General features: G+C 40.5%; 1 protein-coding gene across 2 annotated transcripts in view; it reads right to left on the bottom strand.

The window, feature by feature from the left end:
- Positions 1 to 22,475, bottom strand: part of HDAC6 (histone deacetylase 6) — a 90,311-nt gene that overhangs the window by 15,767 nt on the left and 52,069 nt on the right. For both annotated transcript variants that reach the window (XM_068357498.1, XM_068357499.1), the window contains exons 21-27: positions 21,030 to 21,202; positions 19,406 to 19,588; positions 17,327 to 17,484; positions 15,404 to 15,599; positions 7,395 to 7,524; positions 5,812 to 6,071; positions 4,035 to 4,131 (exon numbers count right to left, since the gene is read on the bottom strand). In XM_068357498.1, coding sequence (XP_068213599.1) covers positions 4,035 to 4,131; positions 5,812 to 6,071; positions 7,395 to 7,524; positions 15,404 to 15,599; positions 17,327 to 17,484; positions 19,406 to 19,588; positions 21,030 to 21,202 — 1,197 coding nt within the window. The remainder of the gene's footprint in view (positions 1 to 4,034; positions 4,132 to 5,811; positions 6,072 to 7,394; positions 7,525 to 15,403; positions 15,600 to 17,326; positions 17,485 to 19,405; positions 19,589 to 21,029; positions 21,203 to 22,475) is intronic.

Here is a 22,475-nt window from a genome sequence, read left to right as displayed (position 1 = left end):
ATTCTTACCCAGGGGGGCTGCGCCCCCCGGACCCCCCTTACACAACAGTTTCCTTACCTACGAGTACGACAGGAGAAGCTAACTTAAAAAACCCACCTAACCTATGCTAATAGCAGTGTCCTTACCCAGGGGGCTGTGCCCCCCCGTACCCCCCTTACACCACATATTTAAGATCCGTAGACCATTTCCAAACGTTTTTATTCTATACAAGATAACAGTCAGAGCGATAATAAACAAATTAGGACGCTTGGCCGTAGCGCTACAAACTATCCGAAATTACTGTAAATACTAGTATCTATTAGTGTACCCTCAACCTCATTATTTGATAGCTAGACTCTACATTAAAGTGGAATATGGTAGGCCAGGAGCATCGCTAGTTCCGACACGAAACAGAATTTACATAGTTATAATTTGCAGAATGTTGGGACACTAAGTTACCCCCCCCCCCCCGGCTATTTGGAAATTTCCAATCCTTAACCCCCAGGGGGTTATTTTCTTCCCAGCACATTTTGCAGTATATTTTTTTTAAATTGCTCTAACAGCCTTAATTTTTGTCATAGAGAGGTCAGGTTGGTCTCATTCTCTTGGAAAATGCCTGAATTTTCTCAAAAAATTATCAAAAATATGAAAAAAGAAAATTTTTATAGCAATTTTTAGCAAGGACGTACCAGTACGCCCATGGGGGTAAAGGGATGGCTTTTGTGAAACATACCAGTACGTCCTTTGGGGGTAAAAGGGTTAACATCAAACGTAACAAAAATCAGAGTTGCAAAAAGATTAAAACGATTTCATGGTAATCAGCATGCAAGTCTGACTCATTTCCTTCGAGAGGTTAAATTCTAATTCCAATTCTACCTACAAACATTGATGTGAAAAGTCCAAACAAAATCAGCACCTATTGGAACCTAGATATATGTCTACTGTAGCCTCAAGAGTCTTTAAATACATGGCCCCGAGACTATACAATAAGCTCCTATGAGACATCCGAATGATTGAAAATATTAAGGCTTTCAAGAAGAAACTGAAGACTTTCTTATTCTGTCATTTGAAAGTGACAATTTAACATTAAATGAGCAATGAGTGACATGATATGTTGCATACTCTGAACGAACAAGATAAAATGAGAGGACGTCCTGTAGAGAGTAAGGTTCCCTTGCTGTATGGGACTGGAAAAACAGCCGTCAAAGTAAAGTAATTAAGTTTCAAAACCTTTCCATTTCTGTTCTACTTTATCCTTTCAAACTATATCCTCCATCATTAAAGTTTGTAAAACAAGAGAATGATCACCTCTAAATATAATACATGTATTGTACTATACCATTATAACGTTGGTTCCCCTACAAAAGCAAATAGTCACGCTGCATTGAATAAAAAGTGTATATCATATGGAGTGAAAGAAAATATCTGCCTAATCCTGAGTTGAAATGATTGTGAAAAAAAAGTCAAGATATAAAATTGCCAAAAACATATTGAGAAGGAGAGAAGGTCGACTTGTTTATGAAAATAAGACAAATAATGCACGAAGCAAGATTTCTGGATGACCTGGCAAGGTAGTCCAGCGCTTGTCTGAACACAAAACTGGCGCTATTATGCCTCTTGTGGTCTCGGAGGGGAAACTAAAAGTGTTGATGTAAAATTCTAAATTTCTAGTATAAGGTTATGGAGTTTATGCCTCAATGCTATTACAATTGAGACTTACAGGTAATATTCATTAACCCTTTTACCCCCAAAAGGACGTACTGGTACGTTTCACAAAAGCCATCCCTTTACCCCCTTGGACGTACCGGTACGTCCTTGCAAAAAAATGCTATAAAAATTTTTTTTTTCATATTTTTGATAATTTTTTGAGAAAATTCAGGCATTTTCCAAGAAAATGAGACCAACCTGACCTCTCTATGACAAAAATTAAGGCTGTTAGAGCAATTTAAAACAAATATACTACAAAATGTGCTGGGAAAAAAATAACCCCCCGGGGGTTAAGGGTTGGAAATTTCCAAATAGCCTGGGGGTAAAAGGGTTAAAATATTGAATTATTTTATAGCTATCACTTTGGACAGTCATCATAAATATTTTTACAACTAAGGGACTATGAACTACTGTACAACTATAGAGGCAAGACAAAAGAAATAGACGTGTTTCTAACAGCTTGAAAAGTGATAAACACAAATTTACAGACACCCATTTTAAACGTTACTGAGAATTATCATTGACTTCAGCTGTCAATCATCACATTTCGAGTACTTTTCTTTATCATCTTTCAACAATCAGTGCTCAAATAAACCTTTAAACTCATACATTGAATAATCTTTAATGCCCTTCATAATGTAAAATTCTTACATTGTCATTTCTATACTGAACTGTATTTCCTTACTTTTCAATTTCCAGTTTACAACACAATATAATCATTGCCTATTCAGAGGCTATTTTTCTTTCCACTAAGGAAGAGATGCAACAATAATTCCTTCGTATGTACGTACCTGTCCGCTTAAAACGATTCCCTGTTCTAGAATTATCATACATGCACACAACTTTCCTTAACGTCATGTAAACAATTCACATTAATCTATTTCATTAAAAAAAAAAAGAAAAAAAAAAAAAAAAAAAGGATGTTGATCACTTCTTGGGTACACTCGGGCACACTATCCTATCTTGGTTCTCTTCCTCTCGTAATTTTGAAGTTTTTAACCTATTTTTATTTTCAAGTTTTTATATTTTATATGTGAAAGATTTATTTTTATATAATTATTGTTCTTAAACTTCTCTGGTAGTTTTTCCGTATTTCCTTTCCTCACCTGGCTATTTTCCTTGTTGGAGCCCTTGGGCTTATAACATCCTGCTTTTCCAACTAGGGTTGTAGCTTAGCAAAGAATAATAATAATAATAATAATAATAATAATTTAACCCTTTTACCCCCAGGCTATTTGGAAATTTCCAACCCTTAACCCCCCAGGGGGTTATTTTTTTCCCAGCAAATTTTGCAGTATATTTTTTTAAAATTGCTCTAACAGCCTTAATTTTTGTCATAGAGAGGTCAGGTTGGTCTCATTCTCTTGGAAAATGCCTGAATTTTCTCAAAAAATTATCAAAAATATGAAAAAAATAATTTTTATAGCATTTTTTTGCAAGGAAGTACCGGTACGTCCATGGGGGTAAAGGGATGGCTATTGTGAAACGTACCAGTACGTCCTTTGGGGGTAAAAGGGTTAATACTGTCACATGCATCCCCTTCAACTTTCTCAAAATGCTTCCTGGCTTTCACTATTCCCTGCAACTTCACACTGCCAACCGACGCTCACTCCCGAGCATTACACCGCCACAAACCTACATATTCATTTACAACCTTCCTCACCAAGGCTTCTAATCACTCAGTGACATAACACTTTATCAATATAGATGATAAAAAGTAGATATACAGGTAATAAGTTAAAAAATAACTGTTTCAAAGTGCTATTTATTACTATTAACCCTTTTACCCTTAAAGGACGTACTGGTACGTTTCACAAAAGCCATCCCTTTACCTCCATGGACGTACCGGTACGTCCTTGCAAAAAAATGCTATAAATTTTTTTTTTTTCATATTGTTGATAATTTTTTGAGAAAATTCAGGCATTTTCCAAGAGAATGAGACCAACCTGACCTCTCTATGACGAAAATTAAGGCTGTTAGAGCAATTTAAAAAATATATACTGCAAAATGTGCTGGGAAAAAAATAACCCCCTGGGGGTTAAGGGTTGGAAATTTCCAAATACCCTGGGGGTAAAAGGGTTAATTGGTAAGCTACAACCCTAGTTTGAAAAGCAGGATGCTATAAGCCCAGGGGCTCTAACAAGGAAAATATCCCAGTAAGGAAAGGAAACATTTGAAAAATAAAATATTCTAAGAAGAGTAACATTAAAGTAAATATCTCTTATAAAAACTATAAAACCTTTAACATAACAAGAGGAAGAGAAATAAGATAGATTAGTGTGCCCAAGAGTACCCTCAAGCAAGAGAACTCTAACTCTAGTTAAGCAGAATGATAGATAAGTACTTACTGGAATCTCCCCCGTCTCCTGTAGATTTCCGACAGCCGTCATCCGACACGGGTGAAGGGAGGCTGTACGAACTTCCCGGTGAGAGACCCAAAGTATTCTAGATGGGAGGAAACGTTAAACCATATTAGAACTTTCCACGGTGCATTGTCGAACATTTTACGGAGTGTATGCCTCTTTTGCCAGAATGGGCGGTAATTATATTTTCTATTTATAATATCCAGTAACATTTTTTCTATTTTGAAAGGTCCTGTGCAAATGATTTCTGCTTCAAGGAGAGTTAAGTAAAAGCAAGTTAACTTACAAAGTATGGTATTGGTCTCATGAGTTAAAGAAACTACAGTATTCAAGTTAGACACTAATAAGAATTTCATAAACTGTGACCACCAATAAGAAATCAACACTCATGATAACAAACATCCCTAGTGCTTGTTGCATCCTATTCTTCCAACTAGGATTGTAGCTTAGCTAGTACATACATATACCAAAGGCACTTCCCCCAATTTTGGGGGGTAGCCGACATCAACAAGAAACAAAACAAAAAAGGGGACCTCTACTCTCTACGTTCCTCCAGCCTAACCAGGGACTCAGCCGAGTTCAGCTGGTACTGCTAGGGTGCCACAGCCCAACCTCCCACATTTCCACCACAGATGAAGCTTCATACTGCTGAGTCCCCTACTGCTGCTACCTCCGCGGTCATCTAAGGCACCGGAGGAAGCAGCAGGGCCTACCGGAACTGCGTCACAATCGCTCGCCATTCATTCCTATTTCTAGCACGCTCTCTTGCCTCTCTCACATCTATCCTCCTATCACCCAGAGCTTTCTTCACACCATCCATCCACCCAAACCATGGCCTTCCTCTTGTACTTCTCCCATCAACTCTTGCATTCATCACCTTCTTTAGCAGACAGCCACTTTCCATTCTCTCAACATGGCCAAACCACCTCAACACATTCATATCCACTCTAGCCGTTAACTCATTTCTTACACCCGTTCTCACCCTCACCACTTCGTTCCTAACCCTATCTACTCGAGATACACCAGCCATACTCCTCAGACACTTCATCTCAAACACATTCAATTTCTGTCTCTCCATCACTTTCATTCCCCACAACTCCGATCCATACATCACAGTTGGTACAATCACTTTCTCATATAGAACTCTCTTTACATTCATGCCCAACCCTCTATTTTTTACTACTCCCTTAACTGCCCCCAACACTTTGCAACCTTCATTCACTCTCTGACGTACATCTGCTTCCACTCCACCATTTGTTGCAACAATAGACCCCAAGTACTTAAACTGATCCACCTCCTCAAGTAACTTTCCATTCAACATGACATTCAACCTTGCACCACCTTCCCTTCTCGTACATCTCATAACCTTACTCTTACCCACATTAACTCTCAACTTCCTTCTCTCACACACCCTTCCAAATTCTGTCACTAGTCGGTCAAGCTTCTCTTCTGTGTCTGCTACCAGTACAGTATCATCCGCAAACAACAACTGATTTACCTCCCATTCATGGTCATTCTCGCCTACCAGTTTTAATCCTCGTCCAAGCACTCGAGCATTCACCTCTCTCACCACTCCATCAACATACAAGTTAAACAACCACGGCGACATCACACATCCCTGTCTCAACCCCACTCTCTTAGCTAGTAATAACATAATAATAATCATTGGTTCTCAAATCCTTTAAGCCAGGCCTGTAAGAGTCCTGAGATGCCAATCAGTGATCTGATTAAACTTCACAACGATAAAACTATCAGATCTTACCTTCAGGTCTAGAGACGACCAGAACTTTCTGTGCATGGAGACGACCTTCTCGAGAGACTCCACGGCGCTCTCGGACGGGGCGAGCCCCTCGGGGAGGGAGGGGAGAGGATCGCCGAGCAAGGCTTTAGCACACATGGTCATGCAGTAGCTGACGGAGTTTAGATTGTACCCTCCCTCCAAGGCAACGACGACTCTTCCCTCGGCCAACGGCATGAGAAGTTTCGTCATGTGGCCGTAGCACTCGGGCGTTACAAGGCAACCTGGCCGATAGGAAATTCCAAATTACATACAAAATGAAACAAATGATCGGCAAGTTCTTAACCCTTTTACCCCTAAAGGACGTACTGGTACGTTTCACAAAACCCATCCCTTTACCCCCATGGACGTACCCGTACGTCCTTGCAAAAAAATGCTATAAAATTTTTTTTTTCATATTTTTGATAATTTTTTGAAAAAAATTCAGGCATTTTCCAAGAGAATGAGACCAACCTGACCTCTCTATGACAAAAATTAAGGCTGTTAGAGCAATTAAAAAAAAATATACTGCAAAATGTGCTTGGAAAAAAATAACCCCCTGGGGGTTAAGGGTTGGAAATTTCCAAATAGCCTGGGGGTTAAAGGGTTAAGATCAAGACTCTTCCTGATTACCACAGAAATCAATAGTTATCATTTTCCACGCATAAGCCAACCAGTTAAACTTAATATACACATTTACAACAAACGGTAAGGTAATGTATATCATGTAAAACACAAAAATTTCAATATCAACTCTTTCCATTACAAAATTACTGTAATAAAATATGAAAAGAATATTTATCGTTTGTGTAAGAAATTGATTTAATTTTATACTGTACAGGTATCTGTAATATGTAGTAATTTTTTTTTTTTTTCAATTTTTACACATATTTTGAATAAAACCTTTTAAAAACTTTGATGGCCATCTGGATAGATAATACAATACAAAGGATACATTTCTTTTAGTTCCCATCAATATCCTTTCTTTCTACGGAAAAGACAGCGTACGGACTACCAACAAATCCCTTAGTCACTTCGGTGACCTAAAACCTTTACACTACAGTGAAGACAAAAATTCTTTTATATCTCGTTTAAATAACCATGCACTTTACAAAGGGCTGTCTGTGTACACTCTTATTTCTTTATGAAAACAAACACCCATTTGTACACAATAAAACGGGAAGACATTGATTAAATGTAGAATGTACACTTACGGTGTTCCCACGACTAACTAGAACATTACAGCTGATACTACCGCTAGAGAGTTATGGGGTCCTTTGACTGGCCTGACAGTACTGCATTGGATCCTTTTCTCCTGTTATGGTTCATTTTCCATTTGCCTACACATACGTTGAATAGTCTGACCTATTCTTTACATATTATCCTCTGTCCTCGTACACCTGACAACACAATGAATACCAAACAATTCTGTTGTGCGGTAAGGGATTTACCGCACAACACACCAAGCATTACCGAAACCTACAATATACCTTAGCAGGCCTATGCAAGCAGCAATTGGTTTATACCGAGGCTTGAAAGTCAAGAGACTAAGTGAAGATTATACTCACCGCCGAGAGGATCGCCCACCGCAGCGTCAAAACCTGCCGACACGAGAACCAACTGGGGGTTGAACTGGAAGGACACCGGCAAAACTATCTGTGTGATGGCCGCGATGTAATCGCCGTCGCCCATTCCGCCCTGAAAACAAGCCGTAAATCTTGAGCTTTGAAAATGGACAGAGACTATGTTCCATTAATTAATCTTCGTAATGAGTAGCTGAAATCACAATATGGAATTTCAGGTAAACATTTTCCTCCTGGGATTGTTTTTTATTTTTAATTCTCTTAACTCAATCTACTTACATTATACAAACATGGAGATGAAGCATTCTTATTTAAGACTGTTTTTAAACTAAGTCAAAATTATAAATTTTTCCTTAACTTTCTCCAACTCATCACACAGTCGTTTCAAATTCACAACCTACTGCAGGAGCTTTCTTCCTTATCTCAGCTAAGATCGTATCTCTATTCAAGTCTTCCGTCACCCATTTCACTTCAATCAAAGATTTCCATAGTGCTCTCCAAATACGCTGCATGGTGAGGGTGGCGAGTCCAAGCTCATATATTCTATAATCCTTGAACCCTAATCTAAAATTCTTTCCACCAAGCAAAGCCATAGTCATTCCTCTCACGAGTTATTTAAAGAAAAACCCTCACGAAGATAGAGTGATAACAACTCATTCATTTGATAACAGTTCCACATAGATAATGAAGAAAATCAAGCATAATTTCATCAACAAGTTACACACGCCCATACGTCAATACTCGTTTCCCTATTGAATTTCATCCATATTTCTCGACAACATCTAAAAACATTAACCCTTTTACCCCAAAAGGACGTACTGGTACGTTTCACAAAAGCCATCCCTTTACCCCCATGGACGTACCGGTACGTCCTTGCAAAAAAATGCTATATGTAAACATTTTTTTTTATATTTTTGATAATTTTTTTAGAAAACTCAGGCATTTTCAAAGAGAATGAGACCAACCTGACCTCTCTATGACAAAAATTGAGGCTCTTAGAGCAATTTAAAAAAAATATACTGCAAAATGTGCAGGGAAAAAAATAACCCCCTGGGGGTTAAGGGTTGGAAATTTCCAAATAGCTTGGGGGTAAAAGGGTTAAAAACCTAAACTCACTTCAATGACAGACATCTAAACTCTTATATGATAAGTGTCCCTCTCACATCTTTCCCTCAAGAATCGTTAGCCTCAACATCCTTCTTTCAAGAATATTATTCCTCCTTTGTTCAAGGATCTACAGTTTCACTTTCTCATCAACATTATTTATCCTTTTCTCTTCCTGTAGTTTGTAACTGCAGATGCTACTAAAGATTCTTTACCGTCATTTTTTGGCAACAGATTCATTGCTTTCTTCTTTCAAACTTCTTGAGGTCCAAGTTACACATCTCTCATTTAAGAACCAATCTTACAGCCTTGTCCTTCCAGAGTTGGAAAATCCTACCTACTTAGACTACAGTGCTTTATAATACGATAATATCAACAATAATCGGATGATGATTATATATTTCTAAGACCTAAATATTCCACCGAGAAAAATGTTATTTTGATAATAAAATAAATTTTTGAATATATTTACCCGGTGATTATAATAGCTGCAACTCTGTTGCTCGACAGAAAAACTCTACGTAAAAATTCGCCAGCGATCGCTACACAGGTAGGGGGTGTACTCAACAGCGCCATCTGTCGTTCAGATACCCATTACTCATTGTAAACAAAGAACTCAATTTTCTCCTCGGTCCACTGTGTCTCTATTGGGGAGGAAGGGAGGGTCCTTTAATTTATAATCACCGGGTAAGTATATTCAAAAATTTATTTTATTATCAAAATAACATTTTTCAATATTTAACTTAGCCGGTGATTATAATAGCTGATTCACACCCAGGGGGGTGGGTAGAGACCAGCAAAATATGTTTACATCATATGAGCTAAGAATTTTTATTTCATTTTAGAAGTTATCAAAATAACTAAACAAAATAAATAGGTACCTGGTAAGGAAGTCGACTTGAACAATTACTCTGCCTTTTTAAGTACGTCTTCCTTACGGAGCCTCGCGATCCTCTTAGGATGCTGAGCGACCCCTAGGAGCTGAAGTATCAAGGGTTGCAACCCATACAACAGGACCTCATCAAAACCTCTAATCTAGGCGCTTCTCAAGAAATGACTTTGACCACCCGCCAAATCAACTAGGATGCGAAAGGCTTCTTAGCCTTCCGGACAACCCAAAAACAACAATAAAAACATTTCAAGAGAAAGATTAAAAAGGTTATGGAATTAGGGAATTGTAGTGGTTGAGCCCTCACCCACTACTGCACTTGTTGCTACGAATGGTCCCAGAGTGTAGCAGTTCTCGTAAAGAGACTGGACATCCTTAAGATAAAAAGACGCGAACACTGACTTGCTTTTCCAATAGGTTGCGACGATTATACTTCGCAGAGATCTATTTTGTTTAAAGGCCACGGAAGTTGCGACAGCTCTAACTTCGTGTGTCCTTACCTTCAGCAAAGCTTGGTCTTCCTCATTCAGATGGGAATGAGCTTCTCATATTAACAGTCTGATAAACTAGGATAAAGCATTCTTTGACATAGGCAAAGATGGTTTCTTAACTGAACACCATAAAGCTTCAGACGGGCCTCGTAAAGGTTTAGTTCGTTTTAAATAGAACTTAAGAGCTCTTACAGGGCATAAGACTCTTTCTAGTTCATTTCCAACCATACGATAAGCTTGGAATATCGAACGATTTTGGCCAAGGTCGAGAAGGCAGCTCGTTTTTGGCTAGAAAACCAAGTTGTAGAGAACATGTAGCCGTTTCAGATGAGAATCCGATGTTCTTGCTGAAGGCATGAATCTCACTGACTCTTTTAGCTGTGGCTAAGCATACCAGGAAAAGAGTCTTTAAGGTGAGATCTTTCAGGGAGGCTGATTGTAGCGGCTCGAACCTGTCTGACATGAGGAATCTTAGTACCACGTCTAAATTCCAACCAAGTGTAACCAAACGACGCTCCTTCGTGGTCTCAAAAGACTTAAGGAGGTCCTGTAGATCTTTATTGTTGGAAAGATCTAAGCCTCTGTGACGGAAGACTGATGCCAACATGCTTCTGTAACCCTTGATAGTGGGAGCTGAAAGAGATCGTTCTTTCCTCAGATATAAGAGGAAGTCAGCTATTTGAGTTACAGAGGTACTGGTCGAGGATACGGATACTGACTTGCACCAGTTTCGGAAGATTTCCCACTTCGATTGGTAGACTCTAAGGGTGGATGTTCTCCTTGCTCTAGCAATCGCTCTGGCTGCCTCCTTCGAAAAGCCTCTAGCTCTCGAGAGTCTTTCGATAGTCTGAAGGCAGTCAGACGAAGAGCGTGGAGGCCTTGGTGTACCTTCTTTACGTGTGGCTGACGTAGAAGGTCCACCCTTAGGGGAAGTGTTCTGGGAACGTCTACTAGCCATCGAAGTACCTCGGTGAACCATTCTCTCGCGGGCCAGAGGGGAGCAACTAGCGTCAACCTTGTCCCTTCGTGAGAGGCGAACTTCTGCAGTACCTTGTTGACAATCTTGAACGGAGGGAATGCATATAGATCTAGATGTGACCAATCTAGGAGAAAGGCATCTATATGAACTGCTGCTGGGTCCGGGATTGGAGAGCAAAATATTGGGAGCCTCTTGGTCATCGAGGTTGCGAAGAGATCTATGGTTGGCTGGCCCCAGGTGGCCCAAAGGCTCTTGCATACATCCTTGTGGAGGGTCCATTCTGTTGGAATTATTTGTCCCTTCCGACTGAGACAATCTGCCATGACATTCAAGTTGCCTTGGATGAACCTCGTTACTAGTGATATGTTTAGACCTTTTGACCAGGTGAGGAGGTCCCTTGCGATCTCGTACAACGTCAGAGAGTAGGTCCCTCCTTGCTTGGAGATGTACGCCAAAGCCGTGGTGTTGTCCGAGTTCACCTCCACCACTTTGCCTTGAAGGAGAGACCTGAAGCTTTTCCAGGCCAGACGTACTGCCAGTAGCTCCTTGCAGTTGAAATGCATTGTCCTTTGACTCGAGTTCCATATCCCCGAGCATTCCCGACCGTCTAGTGTCGCACCCCAGCCTACGTCCGATGCGTCCGAGAAGAGAACGTGGTTGGGAGTCTGAACAGCCAGGGGAAGACCCTCTCTTAGGTTGATATTGTCCTTTCACCAAGTCAGACAAGACTTTATCTTTTCGGAAACCGGGATCGAGACCGCTTCTAGCGTCTTGTCCTTTTTCCAGTGAAAAGCTAGATGGTATTGAAGAGGACGGAGGTGTAGTCTTCCTAGTGACACAAATTGATCCACGGATGACAGTGTCCCTACCAGACTCATCCACAGCCTGACTGAGCAGCGTTCCTTCTTCAGCATCTTCTGGATGGATAGCAGGGCTGGGGGCTGATCGTCTTGTTGTTCAGCAACGTCCTCATCAGAGGGTTCCTCATCCGAAACTGATGAGGAAACGGCAACGGAGTGGGCAACGTCTGGCTCGCTGAATCCGGTCGCACTGGTGGATGCGTGACGGAGCCGGACGCAATATCATGGAACTGCTGCACAGTCTGTGAACTGTCAACAACCATGAGTGCGCGAGGAAGCACAGCGTCAACCCGAGACTGTCTAGACCGTCTGGGTTGTGCAGTCAACACCCTACCGGGTTGCTGAGGTTGACGCACTGCGTCAAAACAAGTCACCTCTGCTGGTTGTTGAACGTCCTGAACGTCAAAAACCACCTCCGAGCGTCGCTTAATGTCAACGTGCGGCTGGCAACCCACACTGGGTCGCATCGGTGGAGTAACCACCTCAACTGGCAAACGCGAGTAGGTTACCTCAGCGTCAACAGGGCGCACAACCGACCGGTTGGAAGGTTGTTGGCCAGAAGGTTCTTCTCCGCATTTAAGTCCTCTATCAAGGACGCAAGCTTGGACTGCATGTCTTGCAGCAAAGCCCATTTAGGGTCTACGGGAGCAGGTGTGGCAACAGACGGGGTTAGCGACTGAGGCGGAACCGTTTACCATCCCTGAAAGCCTTGTTATGCGTGACATAATAGTACAGCAAAACTTCAAAGGCTCGACAACAGCTGTGAAGTTGACCTGTAAACAACTTGGAGCGTCTCCTGGCTAGGCGCCAGGGAGAGTCTACCAGAATTGAGAAGTCTATCTGGGCAGAGGCATGAACTCCCAAGCCGAGAACTTCTCTCGTGTCATATCAGACTCTCGCTCTATAAACCAGTTTAAAAGAAGGGAAAGCAAAGGCTGTATCCCCCAAACTCCTCCTGGTGAAAAACCAGTCGCCTAGCCAACGTAACGCTCTCTAGGAGAGCGAGAGAGCACTAGCTTAAAAACAACGGCTTCGAAGTAGCTAGGCCTAGTGTAAGTTCTGACGTTTAGGCGAACGAGGAGCAGCAGTTACAAAAAGATCCGGACGAAGATCCTTAAAAAAATCATCATGATTTAATTAAAGTCCATAGGAGGCTAAGCAGCTTTAGGCTCCTCTCCATCTGACAGAGTCCTCAAGGGAATATCAGTAGGAGGGAGAACAGCAACTTCCTCATCTACAGGAACCTTGTCCGATAAAAGCTGAGTCTCTTACTGGTGCATTAGTAGCGGACCAGAACGCAACGTCATGTAACTGCTTGACAGTCTGTGAACTGTCAACAACTGAACTGTCAACCACAACAGGTGCGTGAGGACGCACAGCGTCCACTCGAGACTGCTTTGACTGCCTAGACTGAGCAGTCAAAACAACTCTAGAATGCGGAGGTTGACGCACAGCGTCAAAACAAGTCAACTCCGATTGTTAGTGAACGTCGTGAACGTCTTGAACGTCAACAGAAGCATCAGCCAGTGGCCTAACATCCAAATGCGGCTGAAAAACCACACGAGACCGCATCGAGTGTGGTTCTAAACAACCTGACTGACGTGACTAAGCTACGCCAACGTCAACAGTAAGCACAAAGGAACGTTAGGTTGGCTGAAAGCCAGGATATCGATGAGATAAACGGCTAGACTCAACGGACTAATCGGCAGAATAGTCTTCCATAAGGGAGGCAAGCATATACTGCATGTTTTGCCATACAACCCCTTAAGGATCAACGGAAATGGTTGTGGTAATAGACGAGGGTAACGTCTGTGACCGCAACACTTTGCCTACAAAAAAAGACTCTCGGAGTCTGTGTTACGCTTTTGTTAGGCGGCGAGCAGTTATCCGATGACTGCATAGGGTCAGAGCTGTCCTAATGACTGTAACCAGGACGCTGGACCTGTCCTGAAAGGACTGACTTTCGCTTAAGGGCTCCGAAACCTTGTGACAGGTTTCTTATGCGAAAAGCCTACGGATGGCGAGGAGAAACAACGTCTCTCTCGTCTTATGGTAGGGGAGATCTTGGTAAGATACACCCGATACCATAGAGGGAAAACGTCTGTTCGTTGGTCAAGGCCTCTCGAACCCATAAGTCGTTTGACATTACTTCTCCCCTGGGCTTGGGAGCTTGTAAGAGGTTCCGGACTAGGTGAACGACAGGCACGAACAGACGAACCCTCGGACGCAACACTGTAACACTTTGCGCCTCGGACGCAACAATGTAACACTTTGCGCATATCACTTTATCACTTCGATTTTCTGTTTTGCACTTATTTCTACCTGAAACACGCAATTCTACCCTTCATTAAAAGGTAGTAATTGCGAAATTAGTCGTATAATGCAATCTCATAATACCAGCAAAAAACAGAAAACATAATTTAAGATAAAAAGAAAAATCAGTGGCTGGGAAAGAGACTAAACACTAGTTCATATAACTACGTTTTCAATCTCTCACCGCACATAGCCTGGGGACGAGAATAAAAACCTAAAAACGTTTTATCCTTCCTCCCCGTACAGCGACTAGGGACGTGAGTAACACGAGAATAACGTTACCCGCTTGAACGGAACGTTTTCTCTCCTCTCTCTCCCTCCGTCTCTATCTCTCTCTCTCTTTCTCTCTTGATTTCGCACCTAAGAGAAGAGCCCAATTATATATCGTCAAAAAAACATGTTATTTGACTAAAGGAAAAAACTGAAAGGTTTTTCAAATAAAAAGTTCCTTTAAATTAGAATTTAAAACATTTAAGCTAAGAAAGAATGAACAAAACGTCAGAATCGATTTACTCTTACTGCAAAGTGAAACCGTGATACACTCTCTCTCTATCGTAACGATAGAGCGCATGTTGAACGTCCTGAACGTCAACAACTGCGTAGCATAAAAAACTAAACGTTAGTTCATCTTTGAAAACAGTACGAAGACTATCAAAGAAATTCTTTCATAAAAAATTACATTTAAAAAGTTTTAAATCCTTAGCTCTTTAAAAGCTAAAGACGATATAAAGGGCTCAACGTTGATTAATTTCGGTTTCCAAGTTAGGACCGCCTACTCTCAGGAAAGTTCTATATAAACAAAGCATTAAAATTTATTTTTATATGTTTATAAAAAATGGAAAGTTAATCGAAGAGGCCTAATAAAGGCGGAGAGATATAAATAGGAAAATCTATAATGTGATAAGATAATTACTAAAAGCCTAAACACACTTCCGTCTAAGGGAAGGGTCGGCCATTTAAAAGTGAAAGAAAGTCCATACTCTCTTTGTCACCATAATTAAATCTATCCAAAACGAGTTCAAGTTTTAAGATGAAGATAAAACACCTGCATAGCGAAAGCTCAAAACTAGAATAGTGTACTTCACCAAATAGTTGTGAAAACAAATCCAGTTAGCAACAGCGAATTAGTAGGTCTTGCCGGTAGCCCGACAGAGAGAAAATTGAGTTCTTTGTTTACAATGAGTAATGGGTATCTGAACGACAGATGGCGCTGTTGAGTACACCCCCTACCTGTGTAGCGATCGCTGGCGAATTTTTACGTAGAGTTTTTCTGTCGAGCAACAGAGTTGCAGCTATTATAATCACCGGCTAAGTTAAATATTGAAAAAAAGCAATTAAAACGAACAAGCATCTTCTACCTTATTCCAAGGAATGTTGATATTGAAACCCTTCCCTTTCTTTATGCCCACGTAGTTGCAGTTGGCTTCCGGGCTGCCGGGGAAAAACCTGCCGTTGTCGTAACGATGAATCGAAATGTAGAGCACCCGGGGATCCGACTCGAACATGTGCTGGATCCCATTTCCGTGATGCACGTCCCAGTCTAAAATCAACACCCTGTTGGAAATGTAAGAAAGATACAGTAATGTAGGATAGAATGGAGAAATTTGGTTTTAAAGATTTAACCCTTTTACCCCCAGGCTCTTTGGAAATTTCCAACCCTTAACCCCCAAGGGGTTATTTTTTTCCCAGCACATTTTGCTGTATATTTTTTTTTTTAAATTGCTCTAACAGCCTTAATTTTTGTCATAGAGAGGTCAGGTTGGTCTCATTCTCTTGGAAAATGCCTGAATTTTTTCAAAAAATTATCAAAAATATGAAAAAAAAATTTTTTATAGCATTTTTTTGCAAGGACGTGCCGGTACGTCCATGGGGGTAAAGGGATGAGTTTTGTGAAACGTACCAGTACGTCCTTTGGGGGCAAAAGGGTTAAAGGACGCTCATGAATGGCAGAGGCAAGGAACAGTGACATTGCCCTATCAAGCAGGACAATGCCCTAGAGACTCATCATTTATACAAAAGGTAAGCACCCAAGCCCCCTCTCCACCCAAGCGAGGACCAAAGAGGGCCATGCAATAGCTACTGATGACTCAGCAGATAGACCTATAGGCTCCCCCATGCACCCCATCCTTAGCTCACAAGGATAGTGAGGTTGCAATGGCCAAAGAAACTAACGAGTTTGAGTGGGACTCGAACCCCGCCTGGCGTTCACCAGTCAGGGACGTTACCACATCGGCCACCACATATTGTGAGGGCAATATGCTCAAGGGACTTTTCAAGTCATTAAAGGGTTTCTTTTCAAAAACTTTTAAGGACGATAGAAAGAACTTCTTGAACAAAAGGTGTAAATTAGATCAATACAAAGAAGTTAGGGGGCTGGTAGTTCATATAGTAGAAAAAGGAAATGGCTGAATATAAGCTGGCAGGTTTAATTTGAAAATGTGAGCAATTCTTAATAATTTTTCTACCATTTCTGAATTCTCACATGGCTACTCTGTGAGATATGATTTTGAACATCCGAGTGGTATTTTTAAATGCAAACGGTAAAAAGCAATGAACGTTGGGTCCCATAAAGGGATGTTGCAATGAATCTCGACCATTAAACATCAGACAATGACAATCGATCAGATTCTGCCATGAGAAGACACTCCAGTTTGTATCATACACTAGTTGGAAAATTAAGATACTTTTCTTATAGTCAGTGGCAACAGATCATCATCAAGTACGGGGTGTTCGATGTCGAACGGCCGTGGCCCTCTGCACAAAACTTCTCCATTCATTCCAGTCTTGAGCCTTCCTTTCCAACTCCACCATCGTTAGCCCGCACATCTCCTTGATATTGTCACTTATTCTAGTTTTAGGCCTTCCTCTCGGTCTTGTACCATAGACTGATCCAATTAGTAGCGTTCTTTCCAGAGTATTGTGTTTCCGAACCTGGTGTCCAATAAAAGTTAGTTTTCTTTCTTCCAAAATGTCAAGTAATCGTTTTTCAATATTGATCTTTTGTAGAACTTCCACGTTAGTCTTTTTCTCAATCCAGCTTATCCTAAGGACTCTTCTGTAACACCATAGTTCAAAACTTTCTAATTTTTTCCGATCTGTAGCTTTTAAAACCCAATATTCTGAGCCGAGCCGTATGATGCGATGGGGAAAACAAGTGACAACAGATATAAATTGCTAATTGGCAACTACTACCATAACTAAAACTTATATGAGTCTTTTAAAGCATAATTACTATAGTTTTCAGAAATAACAATATATGCAAAACATATATATCTACCTACCTATTCAAACCATATTCATTGATGGCATGCTTAGCACCGACGGCCACATTGTTATAAAAGCAGAAGCCACACGGTTCGTTCCTCTCAGCGTGGTGGCCGGGGGGACGTATCACAGCTATCGCCCGGTGACTCTCGCCCTTCAGTACGCTGTCCACGACCTGCAGACGGGACAGACAGAGATGTCAGGCAGGTGTATGTATAACAGAATAAGGTTGTTGGGATTAAATTTCATAAACGAAAGAGAATAAATAAAGGGACGAAAAAAGCAACAAAAAATTCACTGCAGTTTCCCAATACATTCCTACCTCCACCACTCTCTGTCCTTTCCGTTTTCTCTCTTATTTTTACTTTTTAACTAAAAACAAACATTTCTTTAAGTAAGTTGTTATTTTCTTCACTACAGTATACAGTACAAACTGTTGAGCCGACTAAGGACTTGTGGTTATGCTCCTGCAGATTCTAAGAGGTAAAGATTATCTGACGTTATCAGACTCCTGCCTTCCCTGGACTTCCCCGTCTCACAGAAGAGGAGTTACGGGGCTTTGAATGTCTCAAAGACTTTTTAGTCCATCCGCGGGGACTCCATTTGCTCTTGGGTAGAGCGAATTAGTTTATGGTAAACATTTAGAGTTCTTATGGTCTTGTCTAACTTCTTGAACTCATTTACCTAAGTGTTACTGTTCACTATATCTGCCGGAAGAAGAAGTGAAGAGTAGGGAAGATCTAATGCACTTCTTCCTCTTGCTTGCTTTCTTTGGGAGTCGAGGTCTTGGAGAGTAACGATGGCACCTCCAAGTAGGAAGAGGCTATGAAGGCCTCTTTAAAAGCAGTTGATACCAAAACCGCAGATGCACCTCAAATAATATCGCAGGAGTCGGCGCAATCAGGAACAGCCTCAAAAGTCCTAACGGTGACCAAAACCTCCTTCCTCTGGCGAAACACCAGCAACAACAATAGAAGGAGAAGTTCCTTAGGTTCAGGCCTTTGTTGTACAGCCTCGAGTAAACTCCATTGTAAAGGATGACATAACTCGCACTTGTAACAAAGGGATGACTGTGAAAAATCATGCCCCCCTGAAAAAATACCAACGATGATGTGAATCAATGGATATAAACAAGCCATGCTTCTCACAAGCTTTACACGGAGACAGCTGCATACCTTTTCCCTTTCACATCTATTCTTGAAAGAGAAGATGACTCAGAATTAATAGCCAAAAATGAGAGGCCGCAAGAGTACGTCCGTACTGCTTTTTGGCCACAGTCATAAGTGCTATCAAAGAATGGATTGTATTTGTACAGGGAAAAAGAAAAAAAAAACTATTTGAAACCGTAATGTGCAAGATTCGATATGTGACCGAGTAGTCTGGTTAAATCACCCTTTATTAAAAGATATAAAGGCTGTTCAAATGTAGCAGAGGAGAGGCAAGATCATTCCACTGCCCACAAAATGTCTTAAGAGACCAGCCATACACATAAATGATCTGTGGCCAAGTCTCTTCTCCAAACAGTGGCCAAGTCTCTTCTCCAAACAGTGGCCAAGTCTCCTCTCCAAACAGTGGCCAAGTCTCCTCTCCAAACAGTGGCCAAGCCTACTCTCCAAACAACATGGATCAGGTAGGATAAGACAACAGCTACTGATAACTCAGCAGGTAGACCGATCGGTTCTCCCGAGCAGTGAGCATGGCTAAAATTCTTCTGCCACAGATTACGATTCTCTTACGATTGCACGAGGCCGCTATAATCTCTTGGATGAGCTCGCTCTTGTAAGTCCTGTATTGAATCCAAAGGGTGAATGCATGAAAAAACTCCCACCTAAAATTCAAGTTCCCTTGTATGAATGAGTTCACTCTTGTAAGTCCTGTATTGAATCCAAAGGGTGAATGCATGAAAAAACTCCCACTTAAAAGACAAGTTCCCTTGTAAGCGTTCAATTAATATTCAATATTTGCAGGAAAAATAAATTAAAAAAGTATGAGGAAGCCGAGATATCAAGAAGTAATAATAATAATAATAATAATAATAATAATACAGTAATAATATTGCATCGGTACCAAGACAAGGAAAAACCAGAACCACTCACAGCAACAACAGATCCGGCTGCCATCAAAGAAGCGTTCTGCGTTTGCCGATGGAAGAACACAGACTCGTAGTTGTCTTGCAGGCTTTGCAGTTCCCTCGGCTTTTTCGCAGCCAGGCTGGACATCAGTCGCAGGTGTTTCGGGCTGTGCAGGTCCTCCAGTTCTTTGGCAGATGCTGGCCTTGCCTACAAAAGAGCAAAACTTTCAGTTCTAAAGTGTCGTTAAAAAAGTCTTTACTTCTGAAGCGTTGTTAGAAAGGTTTTTTACTTCTGAAGCGTTGTTAGAAAGGTCTTTTACTTCTGAAGCGTTGTTAGAAAGGTCTTCATTTTTGAGAAGTGTTAGAAAGGTGTTATTTCTCGTGAAGCGTTGTTAGAAAGGTCTTTTACTTCTGAAGCGTTGTTAGAAAGGTCTTTTACTTCTGAAGCGTTGTTAGAAAGGTCTTCATTTTTGAGAAGTGTTAGAAAGGTGTTACTTCTCGTGTCATTAGAAAGGTCTTCACTTTTAAAAAGTTGTTAAAAGGGTCTAGAATTCTAAAGCATCGTTACAAAGGTCTTTACTTCTAAGGCTTCGTTAGAAAGGTCTTTATTTCTGAAGCGTTGTCAGAAAGGTCTTTATTCTTTAGTGTAGTTAAAAAGCTCTTCAATTCTAAAGTGTTGTTAGAAAGGTCTTTACTTCTGAAGCGTTGTCAGAAAGGTCTTTATTCTTTAGTGTAGTTAAAAAGCTCTTCAATTCTAAAGTGTTGTTAGAAAGGTCTTTACTTCTGAAGCGTTGTCAGAAAGGTCTTTATTCTTTAGTGTAGTTAAAAATCCCTTCAATTCTAAAGTTTTGTTAGAAAGGTCTTTAGTTCTGAAGCATCGTTAGGAAGGTCTTTAGTTTTTTAGTGCCGTTAAAAGGTCTTCAATTCTAAAGTGACGTTAAAAAGGTTTTTAGTTTTGAAGCGTCGTCAGAAAGGTCTTTAGTTCTCAAGTGTTGTTAGAAAGGTCTTCAATTCTTAAGTGTCGTTAGAAAGGTCTTCAATTCTTAAGTGTTGTTAGAAAGGTCTTTAGTTCTTAAGTGTCGTTAGAAAGGCCTTCAATTCTTAAGTGTCGTTAGAAAGGTCTTCAATTCTTAAGTGTCGTTAGAAAGGTCTTCACTTCTAAAAAGTCGTAAGAACGGTCTTCAATTCTCAAGTGTTGTTAGAAAGGTCTTCAATTCTTAAGTGTCGTTAGAAAGGTCTTCAATTCTTAAGTGTCGTTAGAAAGGTCTTCAATTCTTAAGTGTCGTTAGAAAGGTCTTCACTTCTAAAAAGTCGTAAGAACGGTCTTCAATTCTCAAGTGTTGTTAGAAAGGTCTTCAATTCTTAAGTGTCGTTAGAAAGGTCTTCAATTCTTAAGTGTCGTAAAAAAGGTCTTCAATTCTCAAGTGTCGTTAGAAAGGTCTTCAATTCTTAAGTGTCGTAAAAAAGGTCTTCAATTCTTAAGTGTCGTTAGAAAGGTCTTCAATTCTTAAGTGTCGTTAGAAAGGTCCTCACTTCTAAAAAGTCGTAAGAAAGCTCTTCACTCCTAAACAATCGTTAGAAAGGTGTCCAGTCCTCAAGTGTCGTTAAAAAGGTAAAAACTCCACACACCATTCTAAACGTTACTTCACCTTGACACGGAGGCAACGCTCGATGACCTTGAACTCCTGCAGGCGTTGGTAGATGCACCGTATCCTTTCGGGGCACTCCGGATGCGTCCTGTCTTCGTAGCTGAAGTGTTCCATCATGGATTCGTCGTATACAAGGCACAAAGGATGCTCAGTCCCGTCCGCACGGCTCTTAACTGGCGATTTGGAGAGTGGAAATGAGGAATAATCATTTGCTTATTTGTTTTAGTTAAAGATTTAAGGAAATACTTCATGCAGAGATGTGATACTATACTTATTATCATGAATTAATTTAATAAGACACTTCAGGACCCACCAAAGACCCATTTTAATACTCTCCAAAGTCTTATTTTGGGACTCTAAGGCTTAAAGAATAATGTCTTGAGCAGTGAAAAGGCATTGGACAACACATTACAATTTAAAATACTGAAATTACTGTAGATGTGTCCCCAAGATGGAAAGTTGGCATCATTTATTACCATCTACTCGTTACACAAAACTTTTTCCCTGCGTTTTACTTTTTATCCGATTCTTTCCTGCCCTTTTATAATCATCAAATTCCTCTAACTTATTTGTCGGATCATACAAGACCCACTAATGTCGGAAAAGACTCGGCCATGTCAGAATGCTTCGTATTTCAAACTAGTAAATAAAACGTAAGGAAAAGAAAAAGTAATACTTCCACTGTATTGACAGGAATAAGGACTGGGTCCTGAGATTATAGTACTGTATAGTTTCTATCAAGAGGCAAAAATAAAGTTACATGGTAATCAGGAAAATTGGAGGACAGTAAAGCTGAATGAAGAAGGTAAATGGTTAGAATAAAAAGACATTAGAAAGATGGTATTCATTGTTCTTTAACAATCGAAGTTACAGGTTTTCCGACCTTTAACATAACTAATTTCAAATGTATTTATAAATAGGGAGATTCTTAGCACTCCGCTACGACCGAGACTGGGGGGCATTCTATCATCTTTTCTTTCCATTGACTGACAAAATCCATAGAGGATTCATTGGAAGACCCAGGCCTACATGGCTAAGGACTAAGAAGTGTGAAGTAGGAGATGGTGAATGGAGAAGTATTGATTTAGAAGCTCAAGATAGAGACGACTGGTGGAATCTAACCGAGGCCCTTTGCATAAATAGGCATAGAAGGAGATGCCTTTACATTTATGGAAGAAAAGACACACCTAATCTATGGTGGGTAGACTCACTAGAAGCAGTAGGAATCGGTCTACATTTCTGTTTTCTGTACAGTAGCCTTAATAAAATGAATTCAACACAAAGTTGTACATTCTGCCATGTCATTTAAGCAGTTCATATTCTTTTAAGTTTTCCTAGATCATGATGGGGGGCCATAAGATCGTTAATAACAATAACCAAAGAAAAAATATCACTACTGTACGAATCCCATATATCAATGCCCTGCTTTAAGTCTGGTAACTGTTT

This window comes from Palaemon carinicauda, chromosome 34 (genome assembly GCF_036898095.1).
Source record: "Palaemon carinicauda isolate YSFRI2023 chromosome 34, ASM3689809v2, whole genome shotgun sequence".
NCBI classification, from domain to species: Eukaryota; Metazoa; Arthropoda; class Malacostraca; order Decapoda; family Palaemonidae; genus Palaemon; species Palaemon carinicauda.
The sequence above is the reverse complement of the archived record's forward strand: the minus strand, read 5'-3'. Positions and strand labels throughout refer to the sequence as shown.